This window comes from Octopus sinensis, linkage group LG7 (genome assembly GCF_006345805.1).
Source record: "Octopus sinensis linkage group LG7, ASM634580v1, whole genome shotgun sequence".
In the NCBI taxonomy this organism is placed as follows: domain Eukaryota; kingdom Metazoa; phylum Mollusca; class Cephalopoda; order Octopoda; family Octopodidae; genus Octopus; species Octopus sinensis.
In genome coordinates, this window is record NC_043003.1 from 77,363,599 (window position 1) to 77,377,160 (window position 13,562).

General features: G+C 34.1%; 1 protein-coding gene and 1 long non-coding RNA gene across 2 annotated transcripts in view; both read right to left on the reverse strand.

Moving 5' to 3' along the window:
• Positions 1 to 1,662: 1,662 nt before the first annotated feature.
• The window catches only part of LOC115213769 (splicing factor U2AF 50 kDa subunit), a 43,021-nt gene continuing 31,121 nt past the window's right edge, over positions 1,663 to 13,562 (reverse strand). The window contains exons 8-12 of the mRNA XM_029782598.2: positions 10,262 to 10,384; positions 8,741 to 8,827; positions 5,955 to 6,075; positions 4,944 to 5,047; positions 1,663 to 2,410 (exon numbers count right to left, since the gene is read on the reverse strand). Of these exons, the coding sequence (XP_029638458.1) occupies positions 2,279 to 2,410; positions 4,944 to 5,047; positions 5,955 to 6,075; positions 8,741 to 8,827; positions 10,262 to 10,384 (567 nt within the window). The 3' untranslated portion in view covers positions 1,663 to 2,278. The remainder of the gene's footprint in view (positions 2,411 to 4,943; positions 5,048 to 5,954; positions 6,076 to 8,740; positions 8,828 to 10,261; positions 10,385 to 13,562) is intronic.
• LOC118764282 overlaps positions 11,775 to 13,562 on the reverse strand; it is a 2,886-nt gene continuing 1,098 nt past the window's right edge. The window contains exon 2 of the long non-coding RNA XR_005000081.1: positions 11,775 to 13,562. This exon is cut by the window's right edge and continues 216 nt beyond it. This is a non-coding gene — a long non-coding RNA (uncharacterized LOC118764282).

The following is a 13,562-nucleotide window of genomic DNA, read 5'->3' on the forward strand; positions in this document are numbered from 1 at the left end:
TGTTCAAAATTAGATCGTATCAACTTCAGCAGATGACTGATCACAGCAACATTTAAACTAAGATTATAGAGACAAAACTTCACACCAACATCCAAGCTGTTGGCCACTCTGTAGTTTCAGCTATTTCAACATTCAATAACATGACAAGTAGTTAATATATTCAGCATGATAGAAAAGCTAAAACAATAATGAAAGTACAAGCTGCTGTACACTGAAATATTTTTTATGTGCAATGCTATAGAGTTCCTGATGGGAATGATTTAATTACAATAGCATTCAGAAGTCATAATTGCTACTTTTCCAATACAGACATATGCACACTATCAATTTTATTTCATTGTTCTTTTATTACAGCTAATAATATCAAAGTGTTATGTTACACATATCTAACAAGTAGTTCGTTGATACTCTAAAATAACCCCAGCAGTATCTACAAGAGAATTTAATTAAAATAGTAAATTGGAACGTTATGTACCCCAGCATTCGTGTGTGGTGTAAGAAACTATAAATTGGACACTGAAAACAAAATTAATAAAGCTGAAAGGAGTATTGATCAATCATTATCCTGTTTCAACCCATGACATAGGATAAAACATGGATGTGCTGGATTAGGGAAGGGTTAAAGAAGAGGAGACAGACAGAGTTTTGTGTGATTTCCCAATAAATGGGTATAAGCCCAACAAACCAAGAAAGCAAAAATCACAGCACACTCAAGATAATTTTTCATTTCTGAGGGAATTGTATTTAGGTGTGAGCAAATATGCACAGAAAAGGTACCATATGCTTGCATATATGTACGCATGAAAAAAATGTAGGATATCAGTGAGTGAGAGACGAGAAAAAGTGTGTGTGTGTGTGTATGTGCACGCAACACACATGCATATGTATGTATGTATATATATATATATGATATGGTGGTAGTCAATCTTCTGCTTGAACTAAGAAAACTGTGGCTGCAGGTTTTCGTATGTTGTTGATATTTGTGAGTCATAATTCCTAACTGTCCCCCACATGGCTATAATGATTGTGGCAGAATTTGAACTCACAACGCCCAGAACAGATACTACAATGCTCTTTCAAGGCAAACCTTACTTCAGTGGGACTTGAATTCAAGACATAGCCAATTTGCCAATATAAACTCTGAGCACCTTTTCAAACTCCACCCATCTAACACCCGTGGACATATTTACAATGTCAGAAAACAGCACAGCTCCCATGACTTCAGGAAACATTTTTTCACGCGAGAGTTGCTGAAGCATGGAACAAACTGCCGGCATCAGTTGTTAGTTGTTGGAGCACTGCATCCTTCAAAACTTCCATGCTTTCTGAGATTCGCCAACACTACACCTGATTTTCTCCCCTCCATACACACACAAGCATGTATCTGACTCATTGTTCACTTTCCAGACATTTTTACATTACTGCATGTACTTTATATGCACTTTCTGACAAGTTGTGGTGCACCTGAGCACTGTATACAATAATTTTATTATTATTATTATATAATATGCATGCATTGCATTTATACACCTAAAGTTATATGCATGTTGTGTAGGGAACGGGGCTGTAACAAGAGACAATTCATTGATAGTGAATGGCAAGGACAGAATGGGAAGACCTAGTCGACCATCCACAAAAACATATTCAAAAATTAAGAAATCATTGAAGAAAAGACTTTATATTTTTTATTAATATTATCATTACTATTAGTAGTAGTAGCAGTAGTATGTAATAGTAACAGTAGTAGTAATAGTATTTGATGAAGATTAGATAATACTGTGCCGTAATAACATTGAAGAGGAAAGGATTGGTTGGATAAGGGGGAAGAGATAGGATGGTTATCAAGACAAAGAAAATAAAAAATAAGTGTGGTTTAAAATTGAAACATGAAATCATGAAATAGGGTGGTGGTGATGGATGGGGTGGGTGAAGGAATGTGTTATGTGAGTGTGTGTATGCACCACGGATGCATGTTTGCAAATGTGATTAGAAAGTTGTATTAGTTGTTGTTGTTATGACACAGTAAAATGTACATTTAGCCTATCAGAAACGTAAAAAAAATACAAGATGATAAATGACACGGTGTACTGTACTTTTAGAGTTAGTAGTTGTTGCAGTTTCGTTCTTTCAGTTGTTGTTAGGTCTTTCTTTTGTTTTTCTCTTCATAATAGATAATAGTAAAAACCAAACTTGTTCTTGTTGGTGGTGGTATTGTTACTGTTATAAGCAGAGGTGAGAACAAAAAAAAAAAAAAAATTGGGGGGATCTGGGCTCTCCATTAAAACTCTCTCTGATGATATTTATCTGGGTCATAGTATGACGTTACCACAACTCTGTTTGAGAATTTCCGGCCTGTTAATGCTTGCTGAGCCTTCTGGCAATCGATGATTGAGTTGAACTCCACAAAGATCTAGAAGGAAAAAAAAAATTTACATAAATTCTTTAGTAACCGGTTTTTTTTGCTGTTCTTTTTATTGTATTCAGTCCCCACTACACCAACTGCTTCACATATCATTTATTCGTGGTCTCCTCCTACTCCACTGCCACCATGACTACAAGCAATAGGAAACTGAGTGGAGGTGTTAAGAAAGTAAAGCAAGGAGCAGCAGATGTGGACCTGACAGTACAAGCATTGCAGCCCCTAAACATTACTGTTAAGTAAGAGTGTATCTTACTGTGAGTGAACAGGTCTTCTGCAGTACCACATGCTGCCAATCAGGTCCTTTATCCAGTCAATTAGTACAAGATCAATGTACATAACCTTTAATTACCAAATCACTTGATACCACTACCAAAGCTCTTGACATCACAGGTATCTACCAATTTATTTTTAAAATCAAAATATTGACATTTTGTTTTAGTAATTTAAATTCAGACACTTGCAGTACACCATCCATTTTTATGATGAATTTTTGTTCTAATAACCTTTTATAAAATTAAATAAGCTTCAGATTAAATAGTAATTCTAAATTTGAAGAATTTTCAAAGGAAAAGTGACATAAAATTTTTATGCCAGCTTTTTCATACAACCATGGATTGAATAGTGAGACGTTTTTTTTAGTTGAATTCTCTTTTGATGCCAACCCTTTTAGTTACCGCCTTAAGACATACAAGGATATGGTGTACCTATTCTAAAATCCAAGATAAACACAGTAAAACTGGCTTTTAGAATGAAGCTTAACACATAGATCTTTTGATTTTCTATTGAAAACAACTGAATAATATTTCAAAAAAGAATATCCAATCAATCTTCAAACAAATCCCATTAATTATTTCAGTATTCTGATTATTCCAATTCCAGTCTTCCATAGAATAATGGAGGCTAATTACACAAACCAATAGGTAATTTGTTGTCAGGACGTCTTTACCTGATTTGAAGTTTATTTATTTATTTAATTCTTTGATATGCTGTATCAAAAAATGGAAACAAGATACCCAAACCTAACAATCATCAGTGGGTGATCAACTAAGATAATCAACTGGGCTCATGATCTTCCTGAGGAGGCTCAGCACTGAAGATAATTATCCTAATGAAAATTCATGGGCAATTAGACATTAAACAATGATGTAATTTTACTGCAGAAATTTTAAGATTTTTACTAGTTCTTCAGTAGAACTCTCTCTCTCTTTTACTTGTTTCAGTCATTTGACTGCGGCCATGCTGGAGCACCGCCTTTAATCAAGCAACTCGACCCCGGGACTTATTCTTTGTAAGCCCAGTACTTATTCTATCGGTCTCTTTTGCCGAACCGCTAAGTGATGAGGACATAAACACACCAGCATCGGTTGTCAAGTAATGCTAGTGGGACAAACACAGACACACAAACTCATATATATATATATACACATATATACATACACACACATATACATACACACACACACACATACACATATATACACGTATAGAAACATTCTGGTTTCGAAGAAAAACAATTTCTATGTTTGTATCTTATGCCTCATTCCTCATAAGCTGTTTTACTGAAAACAGAGGAAACATCTTTTTCGTTAGCCTTTGTTATTTACAAACTTTTACATACCCAAAAGAAATTTAGGCAGTTTTTTTCTCTATTTTGCCAAGCATAAATAGATATAAGTTATATAATTTGATTTTACAAGTAACTAAATTTCAAATATCCAACTTCAATTAATTAAAATTGTGTAATTTCAATTAACCTACAAGGTGACTATGAGATGTGTGTGTGTGTATGCATACAGATTTCTTCTATAAAGTCCTTTACTACATTTTGTTATTCCAGCTAAAAGAGATGGAAAGTAATCTAAATTCAATAATTTAACTGAAATACAGGGATGTATTTAAGACAGAAATATAGTAATAGAATCAATGAAAATATCAATTTTTTCATTTTGTCTGTTACTCCATGGATTGGATGAAGACTGATCTGAGGTAGTATATTAGTCAGATCAGAAATTCTCTGTTGCCAACCCTTACCAGTTTTTCAAATAAAAGATTTTCAAAAAATTATTCCACTGGTCTTTGAAAAGGCAAAGCAGCTTGCCATGTTAAGAGAAAATGAGAATATCACACACCATTGCAAGCAGGCTGTGACAAAGATACAGAATGTCGACATTCACACATACATGAACATATTCTATCAGTCTCTTTTGACAAATCACTAAGTTATGGGGATGTAAAAACGTCAACACCAGTTATCAAGCAGTAGTGAGGGACAAACAAAGATATGCATACATACACACACACACACACAAACACACAAAAACAAAATTCCATAGTTTCTGCCCACCAATTTCACTTACAAAGCACTTGCCAGCTCAAGGTTAAAAAAGACATTTGCCTAAGGTGTTACACAATGAGATAGGACTCAAACCCACATGGTTACAAAGTGAACTCTATCCACACACCCATGAATGCACCCTAAAGTATTTACTATATAAAGATCAAACCAAAATGGAATACTCACCTTTCCACAGCCAGGTACATCAATGCCTTTGATGGGACGAGGTATTTCAAGACTACGTACAATACCATATTTACCGCACTCCTCTTTGACATCTTCAACAATATCTGCAAAAGAAATATTTTTTTCCAATTACATACGCAAACCCAATATCAATAGTTCTGACATTAATATATAAAATATATTCAATAATAATTTGAGGCTTCTTATATATAAAGAATAGAGGGCACAGATGACTAAATCAATTTCAGTATACAACTGGTAGTCAACACTCCAAAAATATATGTTCTCTGAACTGAACTGAACTGAGTGAGAGAGAACAAACACCTTTGTGCAATCCAACTTATACACAATTATGCAGTCAGGATCCAATCAAAACTGTTTTGGTTTAATTTCTCTAAGTCTTGAACTGTCACATCAACAAAGAATCTTACTTCTGCTGGAAAAGACACCCATCCCACCACCAACATTCATTTCTGCTCTTTTCAGTCTATTCTCTGTATCCATTACCCATGTCTTACCCCCATAAATTATGGTACTTCACATATAAGCAGCATATACCTTTCCCTATATTTTCAGAAACACCTCATTAGTACACTATTCATTTCTCATTCTAGCCACCATAACTAAGTCCAATCTATATTCTCCATGCCAAAATAATTTTGAGGTAAAGACATCTTTTATTTTCATGTCATTTCAAAGAGTCAGTTCAACATTCCATCCAGCTGTAAATCCATATATACACAGTTTACCCTTGGAAGTAGGTTCCCTTCACAACACTACACTTTCTATAAACCATTTAAGTGCATGTTATGAATTTATATTTTCATGAATTAAAATGTAAGCATATAAATTGTCGAGATAAATATATACACAACATAGTTAACAACCTAAGCCACAGTGAAGTGGCTGTAATGTCATAAAAATTTCTAGCTAAACATAGACAAGCAAAAAGTTTAGACTATAAAAATACATGATAAATGCATTTTGAAGTAGTAAATATATCTAATTCACCTTCATATTCCTCTTCATCCTCCAACTCGTCAGGAGTGACCATGTTCATAAGACAGAGTACCTCTGTTGGAGGACCAGCTCCTTGGTTCAGATTCAAACCTGGAATTTGGAGCTGCACAAGCTACAAATAAAAATAATTAAGATTGTGTTAGATTAATTTGAAATTTTAACAACATAAATTAGGATAATAAAAGGACAAACACCAAATACCAATGCAGCTATACACACACATTATCTATATGATAATGCTCTTTGAATCAAATATGTTACAAAGACAATATTGTATAGCTTGTATCTCAACTTTTACAGCAGTTATACAGGGTGAGGAAGCAAAACTTTGAATATTTTGGAAACCATTATTGTTCATATATCCGAGCATAAATACTAAAATATTGTTTTCTATTTCAGGGTAGAGGTATACAGAGTTAATTTAAACAGAAGTTCTAATCATAGGATCTAGCATGTCCACTCAAGAAGCCAAGAGACAATTTGATGTAATGCTGAGACTGCTGGGGCCTCTGTGAGCACTGTCTACGTTAAGAAATGAATGCTGGATATGGGGAGCATCAAGAGAAAGTGAGGAAGTGAAGGCACAAACATAAAATGGAATAATGCATTTCTTAAATCTCTCAAAGCCAAAATTTTGAAAGACCAAAGAACATCCATGAGAAAACTGTCCATGGAGATGAAAGTTGATCCAAAAACCACCAGAAGTGTTGCACACACTGATTTACAGTTGAGGTCATATATGAGGACCCCAAGACACCTGCTGACTCATGCAATGAAAGCCAAAAGCATGAAAGGACCAAAAAGAATGTTGCAATACCTGAAGCACAATGAACAAACCGTCAAAATATTTTCAGATGAAAATTTTTTTACCATTGATGCTGTTTTAAACCATCACAATGATGATACATTGCTAAGTCACCTTCTGAAGTAAAAGGCGTATTTAGGACCAAGCACCCAACTCAAGTCATGATACTCAGTCATGGCGTCTGATGGAACAAAGATGCCCTGCTATTTTTTCAAATCTAGAGAAAAGGTGTTGGTTGAAGTTTATTATTAAGTCTTGAGATATAAGGTTTTGCCTTGGCTCAAGTCTAACTACTCCAATGGTAATTATGTGTGGACACAATATGGTGTTCTTGCACATAGTGAAGAAAGTGCAGAAATTCTGCAAAGACAACTTCGCTGACTTTTGGCCAGCCAACTTCTGGCCTTCTTCCAACCCAGACTTGAACCCCCTTGACTATGCCATATGGGGCAAAATGGAGCACTCTACCAACAGAACTTCACATCAAAGTGTTGATCATTTTAAGTAAGTCCTGAGGGAAGAGTGGGACATGTCAGTACTTCATCATGAAAAGTTGTGATGCCTTCAGGCGGCGTGTGAAGGCTGTGATGGAAAATGAAAGTGGACATATTGAATAAATTGTCGCTTTATACTCCAATAAACTTGTGTTAAAATTATATATCAGGTTGCTAGTTGTTGTAAAATAAACAATTTGGTGAATTATCTATTATTTTCTAAGACTTGGTTCCCCACCCAGTACAACCAATTGCAAACAAGCCTGCACACATTCGTTCAATCTGCAAGACAACCAATTCTTTCTAAATCTCGAAAATTTTTAATCATAAATCAGTTTTATCACTAGCAACACAACAACCACTGCCGTTAATTACAATCTCAATTCTGAAATCACTCATTTCATTTGGAAAATCACACGGTACAGGCATTTAAATACAATGATATGTGATGAAATACAAAAGTTATTTATACATACCAATACAAAGATTAAAATGTATTAAAAAATTCCTCTTAATTTTTCACTCAAATTGTTTTGAAGTAATCATGCATTATCTTATAGCTTTGAGATTCCAATGATGTAATTGTTTATTTTTAGAATGTCAATGTAGGTTAAGTGTGAGAGGCTAGATATCAGCCATTTGAATATAAAATATGTAGAATATTTGGGCCGGATATGACCGGTTTAAACACCAAAGGGTTAAGGAGTGAAGGGTCTGAAGCAAAATCTTAACCATCAAGCTAAATCTTTAAGTTATAAATGTGTGTGTGTGTGTGGGGGGGGGGGGCTATTATTTCTAAAGATTGTGAAGATTTTACAACATCTATTCAAGAGTAAGATCTATTTTCCTGATGCTACTGAAGAACATTATCCCTAAAAATTAACTACCAGAAATGTCAACAGTGACAATTATAGATTTGCCATACTGCATTATGTACTATTTAATGTCAGTTGGTATTGTTTTCCTGCATTCAACATTAATTGGATTGCACTACAGTAACTGTATGTATAACAGTATGTGTATGAAGAGCTCAATAATTTTTTCTAATGTCAACTTCTAGAACCAATTAGAATCATGCAACAATCCCTACAGAATGTGAAATGTAAAAAGATTAATGGCCAAATTTAACAACCATGAATATTTGACTATTAATTCTTAAACAATGATCAACAAGGGCTTACCAACCATGATCTCTCAATATTCCTTTCCATAAAGCTAGTTTATATGTTTAATGGTTTGTGTTATATTTGATTAAACACAGAAATATACAGGTGAAAAATACCTGGTGGTCTGACTTCAGCAAAAGATAGACTGAATTAACTGCTCTGCAGATCAAAGCGTTCTGATATCATCAAGAATATAACTTAAGGAGAAAAAGCTGACTCATTCACATGGCAATCAATAAAATAATTTCTATTGTTAAATGACAATTAAAACTGCTCAACAATCAGACTTCTAAAAATAAATAAAATACTTACGTTCTGTGCATTCTTTGCACCAACACTAGCTCTTTGAACAATTAACTTTTTATCCCCCAGCTGCATTCCATTTAACCCTGCACAAGCCTTGAAGAAAAGAATAAAACATATATTGTTATAATAGTAAAGTTTTAATGTTTTAAACAATTTGGTATTTTTGTTACATACATAATTCCACAAAGCAAAACTAAATAATACTTAAAAATATGAAAACACTTTATAATAAAAGTGTTTTGTTAACTTTCGATTATTTTAAAACTGACAAGTCTATAATGAGCAGTAGTATATGTTATGAACAGAGTACAACTTGTAATGAGATCCCAGATATCAATTACAAGGTGACTATCTTCACATATCTGACTTACACTGAAATTCAATAATAATTACCATCGTGTGTCGTCAAAAATGCCAAAACTCTTATTAATAATAGAAAATGGCAGATCAAAGCAATGAGAGAAATCATTGCTAAATGTCAGCAATCGAGTAAATATATGTATATATACACAGAAATGAATCACTTGAAGCACATGGATCAGATAGATTTTCTATGGTATATCTTTCCTGACAACTTTTACTTATTTTCCATAAATATTTCACCAGACCCATACATACATGTTTACTGAACAGATTTGAAACAAAGAACACCCTTGCATGACAATGACACAGTAAAAAAAATAAACACATATGTATATTAAGCACACACATATTATATATATATACGGTACTTGTATACATACACACACACACACATATATATATATATACATACATACATATATATGCTGGTCTTCTTTCAGGGTCTGTCTTACCAAATCTATTCTCAAGGCTTTGGTTAGTCCTAAGATATAGTGGAAGACACCCAAGGTGCCTATCAACAGGTTTAAAAGTTTGTGTACACATTTATATATATATACATATCACGTAAAAAGCACCAACCAATCATGGCCGTTGTCAGCCTCCCGTGGCACGTAAAAAGAGTGGTTGGCGTTAGGAAGGGCATCCAGCTGTAGAAACACTGCCAGATCAGATTGGAGCCTGGTGCAGCCATCTGGTTTGCCAGACCTCAGTCAAATCGCCCAACCCATGCTAGCATGGAAAGCAGACGTTAAACAATGATGATGATGTGTGTGTGCCTCCAAAACTGATAAAGTAATAGTAAATATAATTTATGACAAAAATTTACTATTTTATTTTGATAAAAATACCAGTGACTTCAGAACAAAACCTTTAACTAGTTTGCTTGCATTAGCATCACTGACTTTCACACACTCCCACTAAGTTGTTTAAATCTCTCTCTACCAGCATGACTGACATATATAATATAAACAAAACAGAAATACTTGTTTTTAATCATAAACATTGTATGCAGTCTTGGACACGTTACTACCTTCCAATGGCAAAAATATGGTAATTTAGTATAAGAATGATAACTGAATGTAGAGTTTAACACTAACTGTTTCTAATAAGTAATAGCAAGAAGACAAGATACAAGTGTAGCAAAATCAATAACAGCAAACCTACCTGATCTGTAATAATTACATCTGCATATTCACAGAATGCATAGCCCTTTGATAAACCAGTTGCACTATCTTTCACCAAATTGAAGGCCTTTAAGGGCCCAAAGGATATAAGCAACTCTTTAACCTGTGAAAATATTAAGAATTTGTCGATAACATGATATGATTTTCAGAGGCACCCCAAATGTTCTATCTCACCACCCTCTACATTATCACTACCCGACCTTAGCTTAAAAAAAAAAAAAAAAAAAGGTAATAATCTAAAGGTAACGTCCTGCAACAAGTATGCAGGCACTTCATCCCAAAATCCTTCACTGGAAGCAACAGAGCTTAACCAACAAAACAAGAAATGTCAGTCTACACATGCTCAGTTCAACCTTTAGTTTTGTCTATATGAAGAACACGTTTTGCATATATCAAAAACAGCAGCAATTAAGAAGAAATATTTCTTTAATTTAGCACAAAGCCCCAAAGCAAGACCACAACTAGGATGTTATGGCATTGAAGTAAGAGAATCAATTCCAGCAGGGTTTTGAAACCAATTTCTGGACAGAGCTCAGCAGAAACTAAATGCTCCACAGTATTAAATATTTGCATTCAGGTAAGAAAAGTGAAATCGAAAATTCTTTAGTTTATACTTTCCCGGAGGAGTGTTACTTGAATATGACCACATCTGGGAAAAGAAACAGTCAAAAATATATGCAGAGAACTTACCACTGCATCACAGCACCTGAGTACTGATCAAAATCCCCTTAAGTACTCTTGTACTGGTTTCAGGGTCTTGGCTCTGCCCATGCCAAAGTACAGTAACATTTTCTCTCTGTACACCATTAAGTATAGAATACAAGTGCATATTTAAGTTGCAATTGCGTGCTAGGGTGCACATACTTGCAAGTACATAAATATATCACAATAACCAATTTAAAATATTCCATAAAAAGCAAAATTTTTTTTTCAAATTTGGTTTTGATATTTAGTTTAAAAAAAAAAGGGGGATGTTGGTGGACAAAATTTTGAAGGCCATTTAATAAAGGAAAATGACAAAAAGAAAAATGTAGGGAAGGTGGTATCAGCAGAATTGAAGAGTAAAATAACCTAATCTTCAAAATGATGGAAAACATGTTTGTCTATGCGCATGCTTTTGTTTTCCTAGCATTTATATCAAACCTTAGAAGCTGCAATCTGGTCACATAATATTGGAAACAAAAATAAGTGATATTACATTATGAAAAAATAGCAGGGAAGGTTATCTGTATGTGCAACGGGAAGAGGGATTTGGGGGAAAAAAATTGGAAATATAAATTTCATTCGGAAGGGGGAAGGTGAAGTCATATATGAAACAAGCACAGTATACTTACTGAATATCCACCTCCCCAAACATACAACAGGATGAAAGGATAAGTTCACCACAACAGGATTTATCTCAGAAGGTGTGAGGGTCGGGGAAGAAACAAAATATGTGAATGCTATTCAGTTGGAAACTCGACTGATTCTAATAAATCATTATTCAGCAAATAATTAGGTGTCACACTGGTACAAGACATAAGAACACAGATTTGTAGGAAAACAGTTTAACTGATCAACCCAGTCAAAACAAACCATGGTAAAATATGAACTCAGCATCACTGAATTCCACAATGCACATTATCCAGCACCACCATTTCAGACATTAAACTTCAATAAGAATAATAATTTCTAATAATAAGACACATGGTCACCTATTTGAGAGTAGCAGTTGGTCAATTCAATCAAGTCATATACTTGACTGTCACTTGACCCTGGAGGGATGAAAGGAAAAGTTTAATCACCAAATGAGTGAAACTAGTATTAATGTTACTGCCACTCCATCACTGTACTCTGATTAATAATTCTTAGTAGAGGTACAAGGCCACAAATTGTGAGGCACTGAAATAAATCAATCCTCATAAGGACAGAAGGTAAAGCTGACTCTAGCAGGATTTTTAACCCAAAATAATATCATTTTTTTTTTTTTGAATAACAAAATAATTAAAATTTCTTTTACGAAATGAAACTCTGCGGAATTAAATCATTGCTACTATTTTCCTTACCCACCCACAACCCACTTTTTGGACACTATGCATTTCTTGTAACAATACCAGAAGGAATTTATTCCCAAAAGACTGCTTTAGATTATCCAATCCAGCTCTCTTTCCTTTTTGCACCAATTCCAACAACTTATAATGAAAAAGTAAAAAGCAAGAAGCTACAATGCACATGCCTTTTGGGGGGCTCCTGAGTAATACACAAGATACATGAAAAAAGAGGTTTCAACATGAAATCCAAAGTAAACTTCAGACAGCAAAGCAAACAATTATTTCTTTTAATGCAAATGGAAAAATAGCCAAATCAGATAATTTATATCTTGTTCTGAATTTACAGGAACACCAGTGGTGATGTAATAATAATGGTCTTTTATTGATACAAAGCCATAGATTTGGTGGGAGGGTGCAGAGCCAAAACAAACCAACAACATTGACTAGTACTTTCCCACAAGAACAGAAAATAAAGTTGACCATGGCAGGATATAAATTCTGAATGTAAAAAGCAAATATCAAAGCACTGACCCTAACAATTCTGCCACACTAGTGCTACTCAATACTAACCTTACAAATCAGGTAACCAATATAAGCAATTCAAACAGTTCCAGTACATTACTGGTACAAATATCAACGTTCTTCCTTACAAGGAATGAAAAGTGATGTTACCATTGACAGAATTTAAATTCCATCCAAAGTTAGTCAAACACATTAAGTCCTGCACCACCAACACTGAAAGATGGTTATGCAGGTACATGATACTTATGATTTAGAGGACTGGGAAAGGAACAATGATATAGTTATCATATTACCACCATTACACACACAGACATGAATGAAAATCAAATAAGAGGAACTTGTGTAAATGTATTGAAATTCATTTTTCAAAACATACACACTGTACACAATCTCTAAAACAAGTACAAACAACCCAGTAAGGAAAAAATTTGTATCTGATACAAATAGCATATAACTATCAATCAAATCACATCCCTACAGCCCTAAGAAAAAGTGTGATACTTAATCACAGTAGGAAAAAAGTTTGATAGTAGTTGGCAAGGGGCTAAACAACAGCCACCAAATACAGAGGAAGCAGTTTATTATAATTGTATTATAATCATGGATAATATTTACAAAGAGTTATTATACAAATTAGTCCCCAAAATTTTAATTGAATTTAAGATTCACTTAGAATCAAAGCTCTGGACATTGTTGTCATATACTTCACCATACAACCATTACCGTTAT